This window comes from Mobula birostris, chromosome 27 (genome assembly GCF_030028105.1).
Source record: "Mobula birostris isolate sMobBir1 chromosome 27, sMobBir1.hap1, whole genome shotgun sequence".
Taxonomy (NCBI): domain Eukaryota; kingdom Metazoa; phylum Chordata; class Chondrichthyes; order Myliobatiformes; family Myliobatidae; genus Mobula; species Mobula birostris.
Window position 1 is genome coordinate 1,212,894 of NC_092396.1, and position 25,910 is coordinate 1,238,803.

At 44.5% G+C, this 25,910-nt stretch overlaps 2 protein-coding genes across 13 annotated transcripts in view; both read left to right on the forward strand.

Annotated features, from left to right (window-relative positions):
* The window catches only part of LOC140188685 (solute carrier family 35 member E2A-like), a 42,022-nt gene extending 30,846 nt beyond the window's left edge, over positions 1 to 11,176 (forward strand). For both annotated transcript variants that reach the window (XM_072245193.1, XM_072245194.1), the window contains 4 exons: positions 823 to 876; positions 4,074 to 4,146; positions 5,586 to 5,731; positions 9,824 to 11,176. In XM_072245193.1, coding sequence (XP_072101294.1) covers positions 823 to 876; positions 4,074 to 4,146; positions 5,586 to 5,731; positions 9,824 to 10,058 — 508 coding nt within the window. In that variant the 3' untranslated portion in view covers positions 10,059 to 11,176. The remainder of the gene's footprint in view (positions 1 to 822; positions 877 to 4,073; positions 4,147 to 5,585; positions 5,732 to 9,823) is intronic.
* A 1,908-nt stretch (positions 11,177 to 13,084) lies between these two features.
* cdk11b (cyclin dependent kinase 11B) overlaps positions 13,085 to 25,910 on the forward strand; it is a 60,232-nt gene continuing 47,406 nt past the window's right edge. For 4 of the 11 annotated variants that reach the window (XM_072245180.1, XM_072245187.1, XM_072245189.1 and 1 more), the window contains exons 1-3: positions 13,085 to 13,148; positions 16,066 to 16,208; positions 25,624 to 25,671. The gene's annotated coding sequence lies outside the window, so the exon portion shown is untranslated. Of the gene's footprint in view, positions 13,163 to 16,065; positions 16,209 to 16,254; positions 18,227 to 19,797; positions 19,940 to 22,921; positions 23,039 to 25,623; positions 25,672 to 25,910 lie in introns of those variants that run through there. The other 7 variants (XM_072245181.1, XM_072245183.1, XM_072245185.1 and 4 more) reach the window with 7 other exon arrangements.

Consider the following 25,910-nt stretch of genomic DNA (forward strand, 5'->3'; position numbering starts at 1 on the left):
AGCCATCATGGATGCAGTCTATGAAGTCCTCGTCAAGACTGCCTTGACTGACTTGATTCACCCAATCTATGTGCAAGTTAACCGCTGTTCCATTCTTACATGCCTCATATAGTTCTCTGTTTGCCTGTGCTACTGTAATATTATTATTTGGTAAGCAATAGGCAACTCCCACCAGTGATTTTTTTCCCCTTTACTATTCCTAATCTCAATCCATTTGGATTCAACATTCTGCTCCTTCGATCTTGTATCATCTCACTATCGCCCTGATCTCATCTTTCATTAAGAACACTACCCCAGATCCCAATCAGTGAAAGTCAGCCTAGGATTGGTTGTCAGCTAACCAATAGGCATTGGTTGGTTCAGCTCAACATAATATTCCTATGTTGTAGCTTCCATGATTTTCCTTATGATGTTAAGCTAAATGAGAGATAGCTCCTTATTTTCTCTCCCTCTTGTTGTAAGTATTGACCTTCCACTCATAAGAAAATTCAATGATCTTTTGAACTACAAAGATGACTATATCATCCACTATCTCTGAAGCTACCTTCTCCGACAAAACTGTGCGGCATAGATCATCAGGTCCTTGGGATTTATCAGCTTTGGTATTATTTTTTGATATGAGATTTCCAAACACTGCTCTTGGGTACCTGTGTTTCGTCATGTGTTGTATGTGGTTGTGGTGTAATCATACAATATTGGACCATTATTTAATTGAAACCTTAGATTTCTCAAACAGAAAATGATTGCTACCATATCTGTGAAAATTTACTGGCACTTGCATGCATATTCTTACATATTCTTGTGCTAATGCTTTGTTTTTAGTCTACAGAATGTGTTCTCCAAGAAGTTGCTCAGTGGAGACAAGTATAAGTTCTCGTAAGTTTTTAAGTAATTTTGGTTTGATCAGCTCGGCATGATTATAGTTTCTCAATAGGAATAGTTGTGCAATAATGTAGTTTGAACAGGTGCATTTTCCTCCTATGTTTGCTAACTCTTTCTCAAGCCTTCCTCTCACCAGTGCACTTCTCCAGCTTACTTTTGCTTTTTAAAATGTATCTCCATTTGTGTTGGTTTGTTCAGGTTCCTGGTTTAACGCAGAGAATGTGCACGGGGTGTATTGCTGACCTATTAACGCAGACAATGTGTGTGGGGGTGTATTGATAACCTATTAACACAGAGAATGTGTATGGGGGTGTATTGCTGACCTATTAACGCAGAGAATGTATATGGGGGTGTATTGATAACCTATTAATGCAGAGAATGTGTATGGGGGAGTATTGATAACCTATTAATGCAGAGAATGTGTATGGGGGAGTATTGATGATCTATTAACGCAGAGAATGTGTATGGGGGAGTATTGATAACCTATTAATGCAGAGAATGTGTATGGGGGAGTATTGATAACCTATTAATGCAGAGAATGTGTATGGGGGAGTATTGATAACCTATTAATGCAGAGAATGTGTATGGGGGAGTATTGATGATCTATTAATGCAGAGAATGTGTATGGGGGAGTATTGATAACCTATTAATGCAGAGAATGTGTATGGGGGAGTATTGATAACCTATTAATGCAGAGAATGTGTATGGGGGAGTATTGATAACCTATTAATGCAGAGAATGTGTATGGGGGAGTATTGATGATCTATTAATGCAGAGAATGAGGTCAGGTATGTATTGATGATCTATTAACACAGAATGAGTACGGGGATGTATTGATGACTTATTAACACAGAATGTGTATGGGGGTGTATTGATGACCTGTTAACACAGAGAATAGTACAGGGGTATATTGTTGACCTGTTAATGACAGAGAATGAGTACGGGGGTGTATTGATGACCTGTTATTTTTGCTCAGTGTTTCTGCAGGGCTGCTGTCCTTAGTTCATTTTGTTTATATGTAAAGCACCCTGATAAACTGGATGCCAAGTGCAGGAAAAGCGCATTAGTCTTCAAATGTAGAACTTTGAGGCCTACAACTTTGACCTCAAACTAAGAAAGTTAGAAAATATTTTAATTTTATTGTGTTTAATAATACAGCACGGAACAGGCCCTCTTAGCCTACTACTCTGCACTGCACTGCCCTGCAATCCACCAATTTAACCCCAGCCTAGAAACAGGACAACTTACAGTGACCACTTAACCCACTAACTGGTACATCTTTGGACTGTGGGAAGAAATCTGAGCACCCGGGGAAACCCCACACATTCCACGTGGAGGATATCCTTACAGATGACATTGGAATTGAACTCTGATGCCCTGAGCTGCAGTGGCATTGCACTAACCACTACTATCCCAGTCCATATTGAGACTGTGGGAGGAAACCGGAGCACCCTGAGGAGATGGAAGAACATACAAACTGGCTTACAGAGGACACTGAAATTGAGCTCTGAACTCCGCCCCGAGCTGTAATGGCATTGTGCTATCATGGTATCCCGTAGAGATTTATGTGATATTTTTCATTACTACCACCTATCATATGTGCTGTCAGTATTGTAGCATCACGCACCTGAGGGTCAGATTGTAAAATGCAAGCCAATCCCAAAGTGAACCTAAAAACAATTACATACCCACAGATAAGAAAAATTCTAATCAGGTCTATAGATAATAAACCAATTAGAAAATACTTATTCAATACTGCAGTAAAAATTAACCAATGAGAAAACAGTTATTCACTTAATATAGAACAAAGAAGCTTCCAGAATTATACTTTGTGTATAACCACTAGAGGCACATTAAACTGTATGTGTATACTATTGCCACTAGGAATCATAGTAAGCAGTTACTTATGTACAAGGTAATTATATAACATACAAGCTGGTAATTAACTGTTAAACTGTAAAGTAAATGACAATTAAACTGTCAGATCTAACACATTTGATGTAATATAAATATCCACTGACAGTGCTCTACATTTCAGACAAGGGATAAGATCCCCAGAATTTCCCATTAATAGAATAAATGGTGTAAATACCTCGGTTGTACAGAATGACAAACTGTTTCCTTATTGAGAGAGAGCTGTTGTTTATAGTAGCAGTGAGCTCACTTGAGTTGAGTGAGATGTTCTCCGTAGGGGTTGTCTATTGGTGGGTCCTCAGGTGACCGTAGGGGTTGTCTATTGGTGGGCCGCCAGGTGACCGTAGGGGTTGTCCATTGCTGATCCCTCAGGTGACCGTAGGGGTTGTCTATTGGTGGGTCCTCAGGTGTCCTTAGGAGTTGTCTATTGGTGGGTCCTCGGGTGTCCGTAGGGGTTGTCTATTGGTGGGTCCTCGGGTGTCCGTAGGGGTTGTCTATTGGTGGGTCCTCGGGTGTCCGTAGGAGTTGTCTGTTGGTGGGTCCTCGGGTGTCCGTAGGGGTTGTCTGTTGGTGGGTCCTCGGGTGTCCATGGGGGTTGTCTATTGGTGGGTCCTCAGGTGACCGTAGAGGTTGACTATTGGTGGGTCCTCAGGTGACCGTAGGGGTTGTCTATTGGTGGGTCCTCAGGTGACCGTAGGGGTTGTCTATTGGTGGGCCGCCAGGTGGCTGTAGGGGTTGTCTATTGGTGGATTCTCAGGTGGCTGTAGGGGTTGTCCATTGCTGACCCCTCAGGTGGTTGTAGGGGTTGACTATTGGTGGGCCGCCAGGTGGCTGTAGAAGCTGATCTGGGATCCACATTTTCTGGTGCAGTGTGGACATGAGAAAGTGGTGGTTGTGGTTAGTGGTTGGGTCTTTGGTTGTTCAGTCTCTCCTTTCACAGTGGTCACTTGCTCCCTATGGGAAGACTTTGAACTTAATAGATGCACCTGGAGGAAATTTGTTGAGGAGGGAGCTGTGCTCCATGGTTGTACTGAACACCTATTAACAAGTATGGGATCATCGTTACAATTCATCACATCACCTCCACATATAATCCTGAAAACATGTTGAGTGATTTTAGCCACCAGTCTCCACTTGTAATTTTGAATTTTAGTAAGAACTTATGATATTGTAATCGTGTTCTCCATTGTGAAATTAGCAGTAGAGCAGCCTCCAATCTACTGGAGACTCAGCCTTCATAATTCCTTGCTTTCTCACACTTTCCCTTTTGGTTCCAGGCCACCGGAACTACAGTTTTTTACCAGTGCTGCCGCAGTGATAATGTTAATTCCAGCATGGATTTTCCTTCTGGTAAGAGGATCCAGTTTACAGCCGGCTGAAATGGATGTGTGATTACCCTCTTTATTAAAACGTACAGTTTACTTTGAAGACAGGAGGAGGCCATTGGCCAATCAGGTGCATTCTGGCACCCAACAGTGTAATTCCAACAGTCCTTTCCTGCGCTCCATACTTCCCGGTAGCCCTGCATCTTCATTCTCAAATGCTCATCGGCTTATCTTTTTCTCCTGAATTCTCTTCACTAAGTCCCAACAGTCAGGCATAATTTGCAGGAGCCACTTAACCTTATCAGTACATCTTTGGGCTAAGGAACCTGAAGCACACAGGTGAATCGACATGAACAACAGCTGATATTGGAATTCGAACTGGATCTTGAGAGCCATGAGGTAGCAGAACAATTTTCGCATCATTATACTGCCCTTACCGTGTTCTGTAGTTATGGTGGGTGTCCAACAATGACAGGAAACCTGTGTGGGAGAGTTTTTAAAGTGAAAAAGCCGTTGCACTTGGGGCATTTCCACTCTTTTGACTTTAGTTGTCTGGGTCCAGTGGTGCGAGTAGTTGTCACAACTGGGATCTTCCTTGGTTGCAGTGGATGACCATGACTACTTCTGTTTTTTGTTATGCACTTTGCTCTCCACGGAGCTTTGCAGAACCCCCTGTCAGGCTGTTGAATCTCACTAGATCTCATCTGCCCAGTCCACCAGAGCTGACTTCACGTGCTAGGACAGGCATGCCCCCATCTCAGGGTGGTATGAGGCCTGCCGGCTACCCTCACCTGATTTAACCCACCCATCTAAACGGGTGTGGCTGCTGTCACATGCAGACAGCAACCTGGAGCCACAGGTGAGAGCTGAGTGTCCAGTGGGGACCAAAGGTATGTGCACTGTCCCAAAATGGACACGACAAGCCCCTTCAGCAGAGGTGCTGCCCCTCCCTGGACACCCTATACACCACCCTGTAGTTATATACCATGCCTAAATACTTACCACTTGAGCACAGTGAACACTTCATCCACTGCTAATAAATTCAAGTTCAAGTTGGGCCTTTCTTACAGGAAAGACTTTTATCCTGGATATGTCTGAAAAATAGAAAAAATTTAACCTGATTGCAGTGTCTTTTATGTGAATCATCAAGTGTTTAAACATCTTTATTTACAAAGCCCTTTGTTGTTGTATTATGGAATGGAAGTTATGCAAAGAGAGAAATAATATTTTTGTTTTGATCAAGGGATAGATTTTTAGCGTGATGGGGTATGTTTTCCTTTGGAATTTTTATTCTGTAGTATTAGTAAGCGGTGCTGCCTTGTTCAACAAGAATGAGTCCTGTTCATGTTGCTGAATGCTGTCCTCATTTGATTTCTAGGATCATGAGATTCAGCTTGGGCAGGTCATTTACAGTCCTTGTTTGCCTTTCTAAAGATAGCTAACCCTATTCTTTTCCTCTTGTAGGATATTCCAGTCCTAGGAAGACATGGCCATGAATTCAGTTTTAATCAAGACGTTGTGGTTCTGCTCCTTATTGATGGAATCTTATTTCACATTCAGAGTGTGACTGCATATGCTTTAATGGGAAAAATATCACCGGTTACTTTCAGGTAGGTGTCTCTGTAGAGGAGAAAAGGCAGAGACTAACCTTGATGTTGTAATTTTACACTGTGTCTGACGTTAAAGGTCCTGGTAAAACTGAAGTTACTGTACATCGGGGGAAAACACACAGATTCTTGGAATCGTACCTTGCATCAAGTCTGTGGTAGGAGTCGTAGGGACACACAACATGGAGGCAGGCCCGTTGGCCCACAGGGTGTACATTGTCCATCAAGCACCTGATTACACCAATTCCACATGAATCTCTTTTGTTTCCCACACAGTACACTCCCATCGATTTCCCCCCCCCCCCCAACTCTTACCGCTCACCCACACACTGGGGTCTGTTTCTCACAGTACACTCCCATCGATTCCCCCCCCCCCCCAACTCTTACCGCTCACACCACACACTGGGGTCTGTTTCTCACAGTACACACCCATCGATTTCCCCCCCCCAACTCTTACCGCTCACCCACACACTGGGGTCTGTTTCCCACACAGTACACTCCCATCGATTCCCCCCCCCCCAACTCTTACCGTTCACCCACACACTGGGGTCTGTTTCCCACACAGTACACTCCCATCGATTTCCCCCCCCCCCCCAACTCTTACCGCTCACCCACACACTGGGGTCTGTTTCTCACAGTACACTCCCATCGATTCCCCCCCCCAACTCTTACCGCTCACCTACACACTGGGGTCTGTTTCCCACACAGTACACTCCCATCGATTCCCCCCCCCAACTCTTACCGCTCACCCACACACTGGGGTCTGTTTCCCACACAGTACACTCCCATCGATTTCCCCCCCCCAACTCTTACCGCTCACCCACACACTGGGGTCTGTTTCCCACACAGTACACTCCCATCGATTCCCCCCCCCAACTCTTACCGCTCACCCACACACTGGGGTCTGTTTCCCACACAGTACACTCCCATCGATTCCCCCCCCCCCCAACTCTTACCGCTCACCCACACACTGGGGTCTGTTTCTCACAGTACACTCCCATCGATTCCCCCCCCCAACTCTTACCGCTCACCCACACACTGGGGTCTGTTTCCCACACAGTACACTCCCATCGATTCCCCCCCCCAACTCTTACCGCTCACCCACACACTGGGGTCTGTTTCCCACACAGTACACTCCCATCGATTTCCCCCCCCCAACTCTTACCGCTCACCCACACACTGGGGTCTGTTTCCCACACAGTACACTCCCATCGATTCCCCCCCCAACTCTTACCGCTCACCCACACACTGGGGTCTGTTTCCCACACAGTACACTCCCATCGATTCCCCCCCCCCCAACTCTTACCGCTCACCCACACACTGGGGTCTGTTTCTCACAGTACACTCCCATCGATTCCCCCCCCCAACTCTTACCGCTCACCCACACACTGGGGTCTGTTTCCCACACAGTACACTCCCATCGATTCCCCCCCCCAACTCTTACCGCTCACCCACACACTGGGGTCTGTTTCCCACACAGTACACTCCCATCGATTCCCCCCCCCCCAACTCTTACCGCTCACCCACACGCTGGGGTCTGTTTCTCACAGTACACTCCCATTGATTCCCCCCCCCCAACTCTTACCGCTCACCCACACACTGGGGTCTGTTTCCCACACAGTACACTCCCATCGATTCCCCCCCCCCAACTCTTACCGCTCACCCACACACTGGGGTCTGTTTCTCACACAGTACACTCCCATCGATTTCCCCCCCCCCCCAACTCTTACCGCTCACCCACACACTGGGGTCTGTTTCTCACACAGTACACTCCCATCGATTTCCCCCCCCCCCCAACTCTTACCGCTCACCCACACACTGGGGTCTGTTTCCCACACAGTACACTCCCATCGATTCCCCCCCCCAACTCTTACCGCTCACCCACACACTGGGGTCTGTTTCTCACACTACACTCCCATCAAACTCCCCCAACTCTTACCGCTCACCCACACACTGGGGTCTGTTTCTCACACTACACTCCCATCAAACTCCCCCAACTCTTACCGCTCACCCACACACTGGGGTCTGTTTCCCACACTACACTCCCATCAAACTCCCCCAACTCTTACCGCTCACCCACACACTGGGGTCTGTTTCTCACACTACACTCCCATCAAACTCCCCCAACTCTTACCGCTCACCCACACACTGGGGTCTGTTTCTCACACTACACTCCCATCAACCTCCCCCCAAGTCTCACATTCACCCACACACTGGGGCTAATCAACCTACCAGCTTGTACGTCTTTGAGTGTGTCTGTGACATTGGCCGCCGCGGTACAGGGCTGATGTTGAAGGACAATCACTGCAGCAGTTCTTCGTGTAGTCTTCACACCCCAGCCATCTCCAGTTGCATCACGTGTTTCCAATGTAAGACTGGCAGTGTGCGGGAATTTGCTGATTAATACACAAGGTTCAATTTCTTCATGTAGTCTTCAAGTTCCGGTTGCTGCTGCCGGTCCTCGAAAGGTCTTCAAGGCCCAACCATCTTCACTTGCAGCATCCAACACCTGTTTCAATTGTAGGCTCACCAGCGGGGTGGGTGGTGTGGATTTGCTGCTGATTACACATGGTTCAATTTCATTTGCAACTTTTCAATAAATAAAGCAGCTCATAGCTTCTTGCAGCAGATCTAGTAAAAGCAGGTATAGTTATACAACACGGAAATGAGCCATTTGACCTCTCAAGTCTGGACTGACCACTGGTGACTCATCTGCATTACTCTCTCTCTCAGCACTTGGCCTGCATTCTTCTGTGTCTGGGTGATTCATGTGCTCATTCAGACACTTAAATGCTGTCAACAATTCTGTTTCCACACATCTATCTCTGTCTCTCCTCTAAATGTCTTATCGCCACATGAACATCCTGGTGAATCTCCTATGCAGCCTCTCCAGCGTTGCCACATTTTTCCTATACTGTGGTGACCAGAACTACATACAGTGGCCCAGATGAAGTCTGACCAACTGGAGCATGAGCTCCCTGCCCTTGTATTTGGCAACCTGAGTAATGATGACTACCTTTCTCCCTGCCTTCTTAATCATAGTACCCACTGCATTGCCTTCCTCAAAGATCTTTACCCTTGCACTCCCAAGATCTTTTTGTTCTTGAATCGTCCCTGGGACCTTACCTTTTCTATCAGATCCTCTCTTTTTCTGCCTTTTTATCTCTTTCATCTATCATTTCCCATCTTCTTACTTCATCTCCTCTCCTACCTATCCACCTCCCCCCCTCACCTGGTCTCAGCTGCCAGCTTTTACTCCTTCCTCTCCCCCCACCTTTTTTCGGCTTCTGCCCCCTTCCTTTCCTATCCTGATGAAGGGTCTCGGCCTGAAACACTGACTGTTTATTCCTTTCCATAGTTGCTGCCTGACCTGAGTACCTCCAGCATGTTGTGTGTGTTGCTCTGAATTTCCAGCACCTGTGGTGGTGGGGTATGTCACTCCCAACGCTGTCTGAATCCCAGGAGTAAATGGTGTCACTCCCAATGCCGTCTGAATCCCAGGAGTAAATGGTGTCACTCCCAATACTGTCCAAATCCCAGGAGTAAATGGTGTCACTCCCAACACTGTCCAAATCCCAGGAGTAAATGGTGTCACTCCCAATACTGTCCAAATCCCAGGAGTAAATGGTGTCACTCCCAACGCTGTCTGAATCCCAGGAGTAAATGATGTCTACACTTTATTCAGAGAGGCAGGTTTCACTCCATCTACGGTGAAAGGTGAACATAAGGACATCTGTAGAGGATTCGGTGTCTACACTTTACTCAGATGCTATTGTTTTTGCTGGACTAGTACTAGTTACTGATGTATTTAATTTACAGAAGCTTTAAGCACTCCAGTAACACATTTCTCTACCTTTACAATTCAAGCATTTAATGTTGTCATCAGCCCATCTCAAGTTACATGATTAAATATTGCAGGCATTTAAAATAGCTTTCCATGGCATTCCGTCATGTCTTTGATTGCTTCCTGTACCTATCGGTAATCTCTAGCACTGCAGAAAACCACAAATTGTATCTACCTTGAGCACTAGGTTAGAAATATTTACAGTATGAAATAGTTAATTCAAATCTGTTTTGTTGTCTCCACTCATTCAGTGTTGCTAGTACAGTGAAACATGCCCTTTCAATCTGGCTTAGCATCATCATCTTCAGCAACAAGATCACCGCATACTCTGCTTTCGGCACAGCTTTGGTCATCGTCGGAGTGTTCCTGTACAACCGGGCCCGTCAATACCAACAGCAGCAGATCCAAGCTTTAGCATCTTGCAACAGTAATGGACAGGAAGATCAGCCTCTGCTGCCTGAGGAGCTGAAACAGTGTGAACACTAAACTGACTCCTACTCTGCTAGCGAAACGTGTGGTTTTGTAAAACCTAGAAGCACCAATCTTAAGACTGATATGTGTATGACTGTATTTCATTCAGCTAATTAATGGCTTTCCATTCACTCTGTGATATTGACTCATTTCTCCCAAATATTTCTTGCTTATTTTAAAAATGCAAGTGTTAATGACCAGCTTAATTTTTGAACTTTTTAAAAATGAATTGTTTTCCATTATTTTGGAGATATTAATGATTTTTTACATAAATGTACATCAAACACCCTGAACAATATTTAAACTGTAAAGATGTGTGTAATTATGGACACAATTCCTCAGGGTTTACTCATTGGAGCTGTTTCTCTCACGTGCTGACCTTCAGTGGATGAAATGCTTGCATTATTATGGTATTTCAAGGATTCTTTCAAGTTGAGTGTTGCCATCTAGGACTGAGCATTTTACACGAAACAGTAATTTCTTGTTTACTATGTAAATTTAAATTTAGGATGGAAGTTTGAAATGGTGTAATGAGATTAACATTTAGAAAATTGTTTTGTGTGTAAGTGCATAAAAAACATCGATGGGCTTGTATTAAAGATTGCTGCTTTATGCACACAGGAAGCTGCTCTATAGGATGTTGATCTTGTACTTACTATCCCAGGCAAACTGATAAACTTACTTGAAACTTTGCATATTGAAACACAAAGAGTCCTCCCAAATGCACTTTAAAATTTAATGTAAACCACTATTTTCCAAATCCATCTCCCTTTTTCACCTTGGAATAGTTGTGCACATTTAGATATGTGCTTGCTTAGACTGAGAGGAAATGAATTAAAAACAAACAGTACTGTGGATTCAAGATCTGATCATGAAAATTAGTTTTATGACTTGTAAGTTTTTACACCCTGTATTTCTAGTGTTGGAGACTACTCTGTGCTATTAAACTTGCAGAAAACCAAAATGATGTTAAGATTTCACACAATGGTTGTGTTATATCCTCGATTTAAAAAAATGAATGGAAAAGATTTCCATTATTGATCGTGATTACAATTTGTATGAAATTAATTTACAACTGTCAGTCCTGTGCTTTGATTGTACTTTTCCAGTGTTTGATTAAAATGTGTCTTTAATTTGTTTGTTTCTGAATAAAGACACTGCATTTCATTAATTTTGCACTGATAGCCACTGACTTGACAAATTAAATCTTTAGCAGTCATGTCTAATGCTTGCTACACAAGTCTCTACCAAGCTCCTGAACCAGAACCTCTGATTCATGGATCTGAAAGTTAAAGATAACTGCAGAAACTGAAAAACTGAACCAAAAACAGGAACAATGGAAACCCTTATGAAATTAGGCAGAATTTGTGAAGTGGCAGATCATCTAAATTGAAAGATAAAACAAGTTGTGTGAAGTTGAGAGGAAACGGGAGAAAGGGAGAGGATGTGGGTGGGGAGTGTGGGATCTGTAAGAGGGAATGGGGTGGAGGAGGACAGATTTGGTTTGTCATCAAAGATACTTGCAAACCACTATAGATGTACTATGAAGAGCATTCTGACAGGCTGCATCACTGTCTGGTATGGGGGCAGGGGCTACTGCTCAGGATGGGAAAAAAGCTACAGAATGCTGTAAAATTAGTCAGCTCCAACTTGCATCTATGGCCTCCAAGACATCTTCAAGGCGCGGTGTCTAGCAAAGGCAGATTCCATCATTAAGGACCCCATCACCCAGAACATGTTCTCTTCTCATTGTTACTGTCAGGAAGGAGGCACACACTCAACGATTCAGGAACAGCTTCTTCCCCTCTGCCATCTGGTTCCTAAATGGACATTGGACCCATGAACACTACCTCACTTTTATTATTTCTGTTTTACACTATTTTAATTGAACAATAAACATGCAAATATATAATTATGAAAATTGGAAAACAGATTATTATCTGAATGGTGGCCGATTAGGAAAAGGGGAGGTGCAAGGAGACCTGGGTGTCATTATACACCAGTCATTGAAAGTGGGCATGCAGATGCAGCAGGCGGTGAAAGGCAAATGGTATACTGGCATTCATAGCAAGAGGATTCGAGTACAGGGGCAGGGAGGTACTACTGCAGTTGTACAAGGCCTTGGTGAGACCACACCTGGAGTATTGTGTGCAGTTTTGGTCCCCCTAATCTGAGGAAAGACGTCCTTGCCATTGAGGGAGTACAAAGAAGGTTCACCAGATTGATTCCTGGGATGGCAGGACTTTCATATGATGAAAGACTGGATGAACTAGGCTTATACTCGTTGGAATTTAGAAGATTGAGGGGGGATCTGATTGAAACGTATAAAATCCTAAAGGGATTGGACAGGCTAGATGCAGGAAGTTTGTTCCCGATGTTGGGGAAGTCCAGAACGAAGGGTCACAGTTTGAGGATAAAGGTGAAGCCTTTTAGGACCGAGATTAGGAAAAACTTCTTCACACAGAGTGGTGAATCTGTGGAATTCTCTGCCACAGGAAACAGTTGCGGCCAGTTCATTGGCTATATTTAAGAGGGAGTCAGATATGGCCCTTGTGGCTAAAGGGATCAGGGGGTATGGAGGGAAGGCTGGTACAGGGTTCTGAGTTGGATGATCAGCCATGATCATACTGAATGGCGGTGCAGGTTCGAAGGGCCGAATGGCCTACTCCTGCACCTATTTTCTATGTTTCTGTGTTTCTATGTTACGATAATTTATTTAGTTTTTCTATATTATTGTGTATTGCATTGTACTGCTGCCACTAAGTTAACAGATTTCACGACATACGCTGGTGATATTAATCCTGATTCTGATCTGTAAGAGGGAGAGGACGGGGAGAAGGCAGGGTTGTAAGAGGGAGATAGGGAGGTGACTGGGTGGAAGAAAGCGAGAGCGTGGGTTAGGCCAGAATGGATTGGGTGTGTGTCCGCCCTGCGGCCACACGCCGGGCAAGAGCTCGGACACACTCACTCACAGCCTCGGATTTGCCGGAGATACAAGTTGGAAGAACTTTCGGCACATGCGCAGAGAATCAATCGCGCCGGAAGTGAGGCATATTCGAGGCGACGTGGTGGCGAAGGAGCGCAGTCGGTGCGAGTGAGGCCCAGGTGGGTCTGGCGGGGTATGGTGCTCCGGGAGCAGTGTGTGGCTGTCGGGGCGGGTGATTAAACCATGGGGCAATGAACCACGTTCCCGCCGTAGTCACAGGTCCGAGGCCCCCCCCCCCGTGGCTCCCCATTTCCGAGCAGCGGCTGAGGGCGTCGCGGCCCGTGTATGTGCATGGGCCGGGGGTCGCTCCCTTCCCCGCTCCCACCATCCAAGGGTCACATCGCGGCTGGGCGGGGAACACCTGGGAGGGGGCGGTGCCGAGGGGCAGAGCTGAGGGAGCGCCGCGGTACCGGGGGGTAGAGCTGAGGGAGTGCCGCATTGCGAGGAGACCAGCCATGATTTCAATAAGACCATAAGATATAGGAGCAGAATTAGGCCATTTGGCCCATCTAGTCTCCTCCGCTATTTCATCATGGCTGATCCAATTTTCCTCTCAACCCCAAACTCCTGCCTTCTCCCCGTATACCCTTCATGCCCTGATCAACCACTACCTTAAATATACACAAAGACTTGGTCTTCATAGCTGCCTGTGACAAGGAATTCCACAGATTCACCAACTATGGGGTAAAGAAATTCCTCCTCATCTCCATTCTAAGAGGATGCTGCTCTATTCTGAGGCTGTGTCCTCTGGTCTTAAGCTTTCCCACCATACAATTACATATATAATTTTACTGTTTAATTTTAGTAATATCCTCCCACATTTTCCTTTTTACTGCTTGTACATTGTGACGGAGATGCAACATAAAGATTTTTACTCCTTCATGTGAGAGGCTGTAAGAAATAAAATAAATCTTAAATCATAGGAAACATCCTCTCCACATCCACTCTACCAAGGTCTTTCACCATTCGATAAGTTTCAATCTCCTCATTCTTCTGAATTCTAGTTAATACAGACCCAGAGCCGTCAAACGCTCTTCATATAACAAGCCATTGAAACCTGGAGTCATTTTGTAAACCTGCTTTGAACCCTCTCCAGTTTCAGCACATCCTTCTGAGATAAGGGGCCAAAACTGCTCACAATACTCCAAGTGAGGCCTCACCAGTGCTTTATGAAGTTTCAACATTACATTCTTGCTTTTATATTCTAGTCCTCTTGAAATGAATGCTAACATTGCATTTGCCTTCCTCACTGCAGACTCAACCTGCAAATTAACCTTTAGGGAATCTGGTACAAGCCTCCCAAGTTAGTTTCGCACCTCAGTTTTTTTTTTGTATTTTCTCTCTATCAATTCTATCATCCAAATCATAGAAAAATAATGTAAATATAATCTGTCACAACGCAGACCCCTGTGGAACACCATTAGTCATCAGCAGCCAGTAAGAAAAGGCTCCCTTTATTCCCACTCTTTGCCTCCTTCCTGCCAATCAGCCACTGCTTTATCCATGCTAGAATCTTTCCTGTAAAACCATGGACTTGCAGCTTGTTAAGCAGCCTCATGTGGCACCTTGTCAAAGGCCTTCTGGAAATCCAAGTACACAGCATTCATCAATTCTCCTTTGTTCATCCTGTTTGTTATTTCTTCAAAGAATTCTAACAGATTTGTCAGGCAAGATTTTCCCTCGAGGAAACCATGCTGACTATGGCCTATTTTATCATGTGCCTCCAAGTATCCTGAAACCTCATCCTTAATAATGGACTCCAACATCTTCCCAACCACTAAGGTCAGACTAACTGGCCTATAATTTACTTTCTTCTGCCTCTCTCCCTTTTTGAAGAGTGGCATGACATTTGCAATTTTCCAGTCTTCCGGAACCATTCCAGAATCTAGTGATTCCTGAAAGATTACTAATGCCTCTATGATCCCTTCAGACACCTTTTTAAGAACTCTGGGGTGTAAACCATCTAGTCCAGGTGACTTGTCCACCTTCAGACCTTTCAGTTTCCCAGGAACCTTCTCTCTAGCTATGGTAACTTCATACACTTGATGCCCCTGACACCTGGAACTTCCACCATACTGCTAGTATCCACAGTGAAGACTGATGCAAAACACTCATTCAGTTTATCTGCCATTTCATTGTCCCCCATTACTGCCTCTCCAGCATGGTGTTCCAACGGTCCAATAGCCACTCTGGTCTCTCTGAAGAAACTTTTAGTATCCTCTTTAATATTATTGGCTAGCTTATTTTTGAATCCATCTTTACCTTAATGACTTTTTAAATTGCTTTCTGTTGGGTTTTAATAGCTTCCCAATCCTCTCACTTCCCACTAATCTTAACTCTTTTACATGCCCTCTCTTTGACTTATATGTTGGCTGTGACTTCTCTTGTTAGCCATGGTTGTGTCATCTTTCCTTTAGAGTACTTCTTCCTCTTCGGGATGTATGTATCCTGTGCCTTTTGAATGGCTTCCAGAAATTCCAGCCATGCTGCTCTGCCATCATCCCTGCCAGTGTTCTTTTCCAATCAATTCTGTCCAACTCCCCTCTCATGTCTCTGTGATTCCCTTTACTCCACTGTAATACTGATACATCTGACTTCACTTCTCCTTCTCAAATTTTAGGGTGAATTCAATCATATTATGATCACTTGCCCCTAAAGGCTCTGTTACCTTAAGTTCGCTAATCAATTTTGGTTCATTGCACAACACCCAATCCAGAATAGCTGATCAACCATGAGCTGCTCTAAACAACCATATTGTGAAATTCTCCCTCCTGGAATCCAGCACCAACCTGATTTTCCCACTCCACCTGCATATTAAAGTCATCAATGACTATTATAACATTGCCCTTCTGACATGTATTTTCTATCTCTCGTAATTTGTAGACAAAATCCTTACTACTGTTTAGGGGTCTGTATACAACGCCCATCAGGGTCTTTTTATCCTTGCAATTCCTTAGCTCTATCCACAATGATTCAACATCTTCCGACCCTATATCACATCTTTCTAATGATTTGATTTCATTTTTTTACCAACAGAGCAACGCCGCCCACTCTGCCTTCCTGCCTGTCCTTTCGAGACAATGTGTATCCTTGGACATTAAGCCCCCAGCTATAATCTTTCAGCCATGATTCAGTGATGCCTACAACGTCATACCTGCCAACCTGCAACTGTGCTACAGGTTCAGCTACCTTATTCTATATACTAGGCGCATTCAGATACGACACCTTCAGTTCTGTATTCACCCTTTATGATTTTGTCGCACCATGCTCAACCTTTTGATTCCTGACTTTGTCTGAGGTCTTACCAACATATGCCTCCATAATCTTACCGTTAATTGTTCTGGCACTCTGGTTCCCATCTTTAGTTTAAACCCCACAGTGCAGCATTAATAAACCTTCCCACTAGGATATTCGTCCCCCTTCAGTTCAAGTGCAAACAGTCCCTTCCGTACAAGTCTCACATTACTGGAAGAGAGACTAATGATCCAAAAACCTTATGCCCTCCATTCTACACCATCTCCATAGCCACGTATTAAACTGTATAATCTTCCTCGTTCTAGCCTCACTAGTATGTTGCACAGGTTGCAATCCTGAGATCACACTCCTGGATATCTTGCTCTTTAACTTAGCATCTAACTCCCTATGCAGAAGCTCGTCACTTGTCCTGCCCATGTCATTGATACCTACAGGGACCACAACTTTTGGCTGTTCACTCTCCCACTTAAGAATGCTAAGGACCTGATCCGAGGTGTCTTGGACCCTGGCACCTGGGAGGCAACTTACCATCTGGGAATCTTGATCTTGCCCATAGAACCTCTTGTCACTTTCCCTAACTAACGAATCCCTTATCACCACAGTGTGCTTTTTTTTTCCCCTCTTCCAGTCTGAGTCACAGAGGCAGACTCAGTGCCAGAGACCCAAATTATGTGAATTTCTTGTTTGCTTATCCACATCCCCCACCCCTGACAGTATCCAAAATGATCTACCTGTTGTTGAGGGGGATGGCCACAGGGGTACTCTGCACTGTCTCTTTCCCCTTCCTGACTGTCACCCAGTTTCCTGTGTCCTGCACCTTGAGTGTAATTACCTCTCTATATGTCAGCCTCCTGAATGATCCAGAGTTCATCCAGTTCCAGCTCCAACTCCTTAACGCAGTTTGTTAGAAGCTGCCGCTGGATGCAGTTGTAGTGGTCAGGGATACTGGAGATCTCCCTCCCTTCCCACATCCCGCAAGAGGAGCATTGCAGTATCCTACCTGTCATCTCTATCTAGCTGATCAGATACAAAGAAGAGAGAGAAAAAAACTTGAGCTTTTCTTTCTCTGAGTGATGCCTTTCTTCGCTGAAACCTCGAAGAGTTAAAGCCTTAAGATCACCACTCTGACTTTGTCCACTCAGACGGCCGCTGTGCTTGCCCCGCCTTCCTTTATTTTCCTCTTACTAATTAATTCCAAACACTGATTAGCCACTGATCAAAGCTCTATTACACTGCTGCGAACTGCTCCTGCCTTTTATCCTTGAGATGTGGACCTGATTGAAGTCCCCTCCTCTCCAAACTTCCGATGTCCGGATCGGCCGCTGGTCAGAGCTCTTTTTTCCACGATGACTCCACCTCTTGATTGATTATAAGTTGCTTGGGGTAGTTTGTCAGGGATGTGAGAGCTTCTTGAGTTGTGTACCTTTGCAGTTTCAGCCAGGGTGGCAGCGTCCTCTTTCTCTTCCCCACTCCTCCCTCATTCTCCCCACTGACAACGACAGCCCTTACCAGCACCATACCTGGGTGGACATGATGCCCAGTTTTCAACCTGTATCAGATCACATGGCATCCAAGAAGAGCTAGCAAATTGTACATAAAAAGGCAGAATACAGAGGGTGATGGTGGATGGATGTCAGTGACCAGGGGTGTGCCCTAGGGTTTGTGTTGTTCCCATTGTTATTTCTCATCTATATTCCCAAATTAAACAAGAACGTACGAGGCTGAGTTTGTAAATTTGCAGTTGATACTAAAATAGGTAGTGTCATCGACCTTGAAGAATGACAGCGACATCTTGATGGGCAGGCAGTCTGAGAAGTTGCAAATGGAATTTAATTCCAATAGTGTGAAGTGTTAGATTTGGAAGGACAAATCGAGATAGGATTTCTACATCCAGCTGAAGATCTCTGAGTATTGTTGAAGACATAATGGCCTGAGATTACAGGTATGCAATTGCCTTAAAGGAACGTCATAGATAATCAGGGCAGAGATTAAAGTTTTTAGACCATGAGACACAGGAGCAGAATTAGGCCATCTGGCCCATCAAGTCTGCTCCACCACTCAATCATGGCTCATCCCTTTCTTTTTCTCCTCCTCTACCCCAGTTCCCAGCCGTCTCCCCGTAACCTTTGATGTCACGTCCAGTCGAGAACCTATCAATCTCTGCCTTAAATACACCCAGCGACCCGGCCTGGCCTCCACAGCTGCAGGTGGCAACACATTCCACAAATTCACCACCCTTTGGCTAAAGAAATTTCTCCGCATCTCTGTTTTGAAAGGGTGCCTCTCTATCTTGAGGCTGTGCCCTCTTGTCTTAGACTCCCTCACCATGGGAAACATCCTTTCCACCTTTACTCTGTCTTGGCCTTTCAACATTTGAAAGGTTTCAATGAGGTTCCCCCTTATCCTTCTGAATTCCAGCGAGTACAGACCCAGAGCCATCAAGCGTTCCTCTATGATAACCCTTTCATTTCTGGAGTCATCCTTGTGAACTCCCCTCTGAAATCTCTCCAATGCCAGCACATCTTTTCTAAGATGAGGGACCCAAAACTGTTCACAATACTCGAGGTGAGGCCTCACCAGTGTCTTATAAAGCCTCAGCATCACATCCCTGCTCTTGTATTCTAGACCTATTGAAATGAATGCTAACATGGCATTTGCCTTCCTCACCACTGACTCAACCTGCAAGTTAACCTTCAGGGTGTTCTGCACAAGGACTCCCAATTCCCTCTGCATCTCAGCTTCCTGGATTTGCTCTGCATTTAGAAAATAGTCCGCACATTTATTTGTACTGCTAAAGTGCATGACCATGCATTTTCCAACATTGTATTTCATTTGTCACTGTCTTGCCCATTCTCCTAATCTGTCTAAAGTTCTTCTGCATCCTACCTGTTTCCTCAACACTACCTCCATCAATCTTCATATCATCTGCAAACTTGGCAAAAAAGCCGTCTTTTGGGATGTTGATCTTCAATAGTCAGAGCACTGAATATGGAAGTTACAAGTCTATGTTGTGCTGCTGAGGCCACACTTGGAGTCCTGTGTTTAGTTTTGGACATCCTTTTATAAAAGTCAGCAGAGAGGCTGATTGGAGAGCAGGAGACTGAACACGGATCTCATGGAAGTTTATAAAATCATGAAGGCATAGGTAATTTCAGAGGACCTGTCCTGAACTTGGAACTTTGATATGGGTGAATGGTCTTTTTCCAGGGTTCTGGAACCAAGGGCATAGTCTTAAGGGTAGAGATGAAAGATTTAATAATAATCTGAAGGAAAACTATTTCATACAACAGGTGGCAGATGTTCAGAACCAACTGCTAGAGGCAGTGGTTGAAACAAGTATAGATTTGTTTACGTGTTATATGGACTGGTAAGTGGATGATGAGAGTTTAGCGGGATATAGTCCAAGTGCTGGGAAATGGGATCAGCTGGAATATACGTCTTGTTCAGCATTGAGATGTTTCCATGTTGTACAACCCTATGAGCTGAAGCATAGTCATTCCTTTCCTCCCACAGATGCTGCTCCATCCACTGAGTTTCTCCAACAGCCAGAGTTTAGTGAAGTTTGAATACTTGGAAGCAAATCGATACTGCTTGTTAATTCTAATTAGACTAGAGCCTGTGGGGTAACAAAGGAGAAAATAGAGATCTTTCTAAGGTGGGACACAATAAAAATAAGTTAAGAGATGCCTGTTACTTGTACCTTTGAAGCACCATCATTTTGTGATACAACAAAGGTATTGGATGTTTGCTGTTGATGACAAGTCAACAACTGTGGTGAAAATATATTTTAGTTCAACAAAGGTTCAAATTGAATCAATTGTAGAATGTCACAGGGCCTTTCATCAGGTTGAAATGGTGCATAGTTTCCATTTTTTAGATTTTCTCTCTTCTACCCCATTAAGAATTAGGGCTTGATCTTCAGAGACAAAGTCTAGATTGAATTAGAGGAAAATATATTTTGTGACATTTTTATATATAAAAAATTACAAAAATGGATTTGATTTATTGTCACGTACTGAGATACAATGAAAAACTTGTCTTGCATATTGTTCATACAGATCATACAGTACATTGAGGTAGTTCAAGGTAAAACAATAACAGAATTCAAGTTTATTGTAATTTAACTATACATATCTAAACAAAACAATGATCTTCTGGAATCAGGTATAGCAGCTCCAGGGAAAGAGCAATGCAGGGAGACGGATTCAGTGCCATAATGAGGTCAATTGTGTGGTTAAGAATCCATCTTATCACACTAGGAAGCTGTTCAATAGTATTATAACAGTGGGATAGAAGATGTCCTGGAGCCTCGTGGTACTTGCTATTAGGTTTTTGAATCTTCTACCCAATGGGAGGGGAAAAGGAGAGAATGTCAGGGGTGTGTGGGGCTTTTAATTATGTTGGCTACCTTACTGAGGCACTGAGCGGTATAGACAGAATTCATGGAGGAGCGCTGTTTTCGTGATGTGCTGAAACACGACTCTGCAGTCCACAACTCTGAAACTCTACAGATTCTTGCAGTCATGGGTAGAGCAGATGCCATACTAAGCTGTGATGCATTGGTTAGGATGTTTTCTATGGTGCATTGATAAAAATTGGTGGGGGTCGACAGGGACATGCCAAATTTCTGTACTCTCCTGAGGAAGTAGAGATGCTGCTGAGCTTTCCTGACACCTCTGCAGTTTGTGATGTATATAAATGATCTGGATGAAAATGTGGATGATTGGGTTAGTAAGTTTGCAAACAGTATGAAGATTGGTGATGTAGATAGCGTAGAACAGTTGTCCCCAGCCACCGGGCCCTAGGAAACGATATGATTTGGCGATATGAAACGATATGAGTCAGCTGCACCTTTCCCCATTCCCTGTCATGCACTGTTGAACTTGAACCCTCCCACCTCCCAATCGGCCAGTCCGCAAGAATATCGTCAATATTAAACTGGTCCGCATGCAAAACAGGTTGGGGACCCCTGGCATAGAGGACAGGCAAAGAATACAGATCGGTTGCAGGTATGGGTGAAGAAGCAGCAGATGGAGTTTAACCCAGCTGAATGTGAAATGTTTCACTTTGAGCAATCAAATGTAAAGAGATGATACGTTATTAATGGTGGGACCCTTTGGTGTTGCTGTACAGAAAGATGTTGGTATTCAGGTGCTGAAAGTGGCTATACAGGTTGACAGGGTGGTTAAGAAGGCATATGGAGTGCTTGCATTTATTAGTCAAGGGTTGAGAATTATGTTACAGGTTTACAAAACTAGTTGGGAGTATTGCATACAGTTCTGGTCACCGCATTGTAGGAGGATTTGGAGGCTTTGGAGACAGTGCAGAAGAGGTTTACCAGAATGCTGCCTGGATTGGAGAGTATGTGCTATAACAAGTTTGGTTGTTTTCTCTGGAGCAGTGGTGGCTGAGGGGAGATCTGATAAAGATTTGTAAGGTTATGAGAGACACAGAGTAGATAGACAGTCTCTCAATTCACAGACATCCTCAAAAACAGGGGTGCCCCAAAGAATGAGTGACAGTAAAAATGCTAGAGCCCCAAAGCCCTCCACTCTTCCCTCCCACATGCAAGCAGCAGCAAAGCAACGACCCTCCCCCACCCCCACCCCCACCCACTTATGCAGAAAAAACACCAGCACCTTCCACCCACCAAGCAAGAATAGCAAAGCCCCCAAGAAAGACCATGTTCTGCAGTACAACGAAAACTAATCGTTCAGCTGACAATTCAACATACCATAGGCTCTGTCTCCCTAATAAAGGGAAAAAGAGGTGTCCCCCTTTCATAGTGAGAGGGAAGACGTAACAAAACAACTCGGTGATAAACTCTGTTGCATCGCTTTTTTCTCGAGTTCTCCGAATCGAGAATCGGCGACAAACTCTCCTCCACCAATGAGAGAAAGAGAGAGTACGCGATTCGCCCCGTACAGAGCCCCCGACAACTGATCTGCCATTCCTGATGTTCCAATTTCTCCTGCGACACTTCAGTCAGCGGCACTGGCTTAGAATCAGCCGGTCCACAGGGCCGCAAAGCCTCGGAACCCCGAAGGCACGCTCCTCTTCTCGGCTGCGTCCTTGGGATTGGCTTGAGCCCCCAGAAGTGGGTCCCACTACCACAAAAAAAAACAAAGTCTGAGTGTAACTCCTGGTCAGGATCTTCAACAGAATCTCATCCACCCTGAAAAGGAAAAAGAGAGACATCAAAGGTAGAAATTAAGCTGTTTCCGCAGATGAGCTCGAGTGAGTTGCTGTTAAGCACCATTGTAGCTCTGCTTTATTCCAATTTATCCTCCAGTCCTGGTAACATCTTTGTAAATCCTTCTTCGCACCCTCTTGTTTAAAGATGTCCTTCCTATTGTAGGATGACTGCAACTTTGTCCAGTGCTCTATATGTGGCTGTACCAATGTCTTGTATGGATATGGAATTGCATACAGCTGTACGGTCAACTAAGATAATTATCAAACATCCCAGTGGATCTCAATTCACTTGGAATTCTGTAGGTCTAATATCTCAGAGTCTGATTACCATGACGAAACGTGTCTGTCAGGTTCGAGTGTGGGCAGCTTTAGTCAAAGTCAGAGAACATTTATTATCAAAGTATGTATATCATCTACAACCTTGAGCTTTGTCTTCTTACAGGCAGCCACAAAACAAAGAAACCCAATAACATCCATAAAAAGACCATCAAACACTCAATGTGCAGAAAAACAAATCGTGCAAACAACAAAAACAAGCAAACAGCTGAACTTCATGAAAGTGAGTCCACAGCCACGGAGCCAGTCATCATTGCAGCCCGACCAGGAGCCCGTTACTAGCTGGCCACAGCCTCCGTTCAGTGCAGAAACGAGTAAATCTCACAGAACAGCGAGCTGAACCGGCACGTCCCTCGCCTCTGGCCCCGTCACCCTGACCTTTTCAATCTGGCCTGGCACTTAAATTGTTTAAACTTCAGGTCGTTCCTTGCTCTCGGCCCGTACCAGATCTGGCGCTAAAATTGATCAAACATTGGGTCTTTCCTTGGTCTTGGGTCTGGTCCAAGGCCCCACTGCCTCAACTCCTCTCATACAGAATGCCTCCAAGCCTGCTTCAGCAATGGCCAAACATTGGCTCAGTCCCCGCGCCCAGGCCCCACTGCTTCAATTCGGCCTGTAAACACCGCACCACAACTGACCTGCACCTTTGAGACTTCAGTTCACACCACAAAAATGCCAGCTCATACAGGCGATTCAAAAGCTCATCTCCTAAAGGCAACATACAGGCTATTGGTTGCAGTCGTCGTTTACCTGAAAGAATGTGGTTAATGAAGTAGTGAGTAATTTTGTTTGCTTACAGGCAAATCGTCACCATCTTCGACCTTCTTCACCAGTGCCATCTTAAACCAGTGGGGGTTGGGACGGGAGTTTAACTAAATTCCCAGACCTCAGGATGCATCTTGTGTTTCTTTGGGAATACTGTATACAAAATTGAATATCAGTAGGGTAAATGCATGCAGACTTCTTCCACTGAGTTTGGAAGATTGAGTTAACAATGAACGGTGAAATGTTTAAGAGGAATATGAGGGGGAACTTCACTCGGAGGATGGTGAGAGTGTGGAACGAGCTGCCAGTGGAAATGGTGGATGTGGATCTGATTTTAACATTTAAGAGAAATTTGGATAGGTACATGGATGGGAGTGGTACGGAGGACCATGATCCAGGTGCAGGTCGATGGGACGAAGCAGAGTAAGAGTTCAGCATGGACTAGATGGGTTGAAGGGCCTGTTTCTGACTGTATCTGTTACACTTTACATGTTGTCGGGGACCATGGAGGTGAGCTGCATTGTAGAGTGAGTGGGCCTTGTTCTGTGCGCCCAGGTACTCCAGATGTGATAGTTGGATAACTTAATCAAAGATTGACAGGAAGAAGCAGCAAAGGAAGTTCATTGCTTGAACAGTCCCTTCACAAGCCTTCAATTCATGTGTTGATAGTCTGTGACTGATATATCCCTAATCATTGTTTGCAAAGAGAGGTGCTTTACCCCAGAAGATTATTTCAAATAACAGGAAGGAAGGCTTAGGCTGATCTTGGAGTAGGTTAAGGGGTCAGCACAGCTTTGTCGGCTGAAGGGTCTGTACTGTGCTGTACTGATCTAGTTAAATATCTAATGTGTGAAAAAAAGAACAAATCATGCAAACAATGAAAACGTGTAAACAAACAGTATACAGAACTTGAACTGCAGCCACAGCCATGGAGCCAGTTCAGCACAGAATTGAGTGCTGATGGCAGCTGGCCACAGCTTCGGAGCCAGTTTAACATTGCAGCCGGTCCAGGAGCCCAATGACTGCAGGCCACAGCCACAGAGCCAGGTTCAGCGTTGAGTCGAGTGCTGATGGTTGCAGGCCAAAGCTGCAGAGTTAGTTCAGCGCTGAGGTGAATAAAGCCTCACAGAGTAGTGAACTGAATGCTGGTTCATCCTTCACCTTCAGCCTCAACACCAAGACTTGTGGGGACTAGCATGGACCAGCTGGGCTGAAGGGCCTGTTTCACACTGTATAACTCGGTGACTCTCATCATGACCGATGAAATTAGCGGTCATCTGAGGCTTCAGAATTAGGTCAGTTTGTAAATACATTAGCAGTTCATTGGCTTGGCAAACTGACATTTCTGCATGGTGCATTGACATAAAATTCATATACAGATATAAAATGTTGGAGGAACTCAGCAGGTCAGGCAGCGTCTGATGAAAGGAATAAACAATTGACATTTCAGAATCAGGTTTAATATCAATGACATACTGTATGTTGTCAAATGTGCTGTTTTCCAGCAGCAGTACAGTGCAGTACATATATTGCAAATTAAAGTAAGAAATATATACATTAAATAATTAGTACAAAATAATGAGGTAGTCTTCATGGGTTAATTGTTCTTTCAGAAATCTGATGGTAGAGGGGAAAAAGTTCTTAAAATGTTGAGTGTGTGTCTTCAGACTGCTGTGCCTCTTGCTTGATGGTAGCAATGAAAAGAGGACATGTCCTGGGTGATGGAGATCCTTACTGATCAATAGCATCTCTTTGAGGAATCGCCTTTTGAAGGTGCCCTCAATTCCGGAAGGCTAATGCCCATAATGGAGTTGGCAGAATTTACAACTTTATCCAGCTTTTTTGATCCCATGCACTGGCTCCTTCTTGGGACGCTTTCCAATCCTGATGAAGGGTCTCAGCCGAAATGTTGACTGCTTATTCCCCTCCATAAACACTGCCTGACCTGCTAATTTCCTCCAGCATTTTGTGTGCATAACTCTGGATTTCCAGCACCTGTAGAATCTTTTGTGCCTTTAATTTTTGTATTTTCATTTCTTTCAGTCTGCCGGAGAAAAACGTTCCCAGTTTACTTGGAGCAGGAGTTCATTTGTAAGTCTGAATATAATTGGATTGTAGCAACATCCACCTCCTTAGTTGTAAAGTTACATGTGTTTATTGCATTGAATTAAAGTTTGGTGTTTGGATTTGAATGTGAATCTTCTCTGCTGGCAACCTTTGACATATTTCCCTGTAGATTGTCTGTGACTGTTGTTGGAGTACAGTGGAGTCCAAGCCTTTCTTTTTCCAAGCCTTTCTTTTGAGTCCATTTGCAATTTGGGATTTTGGTT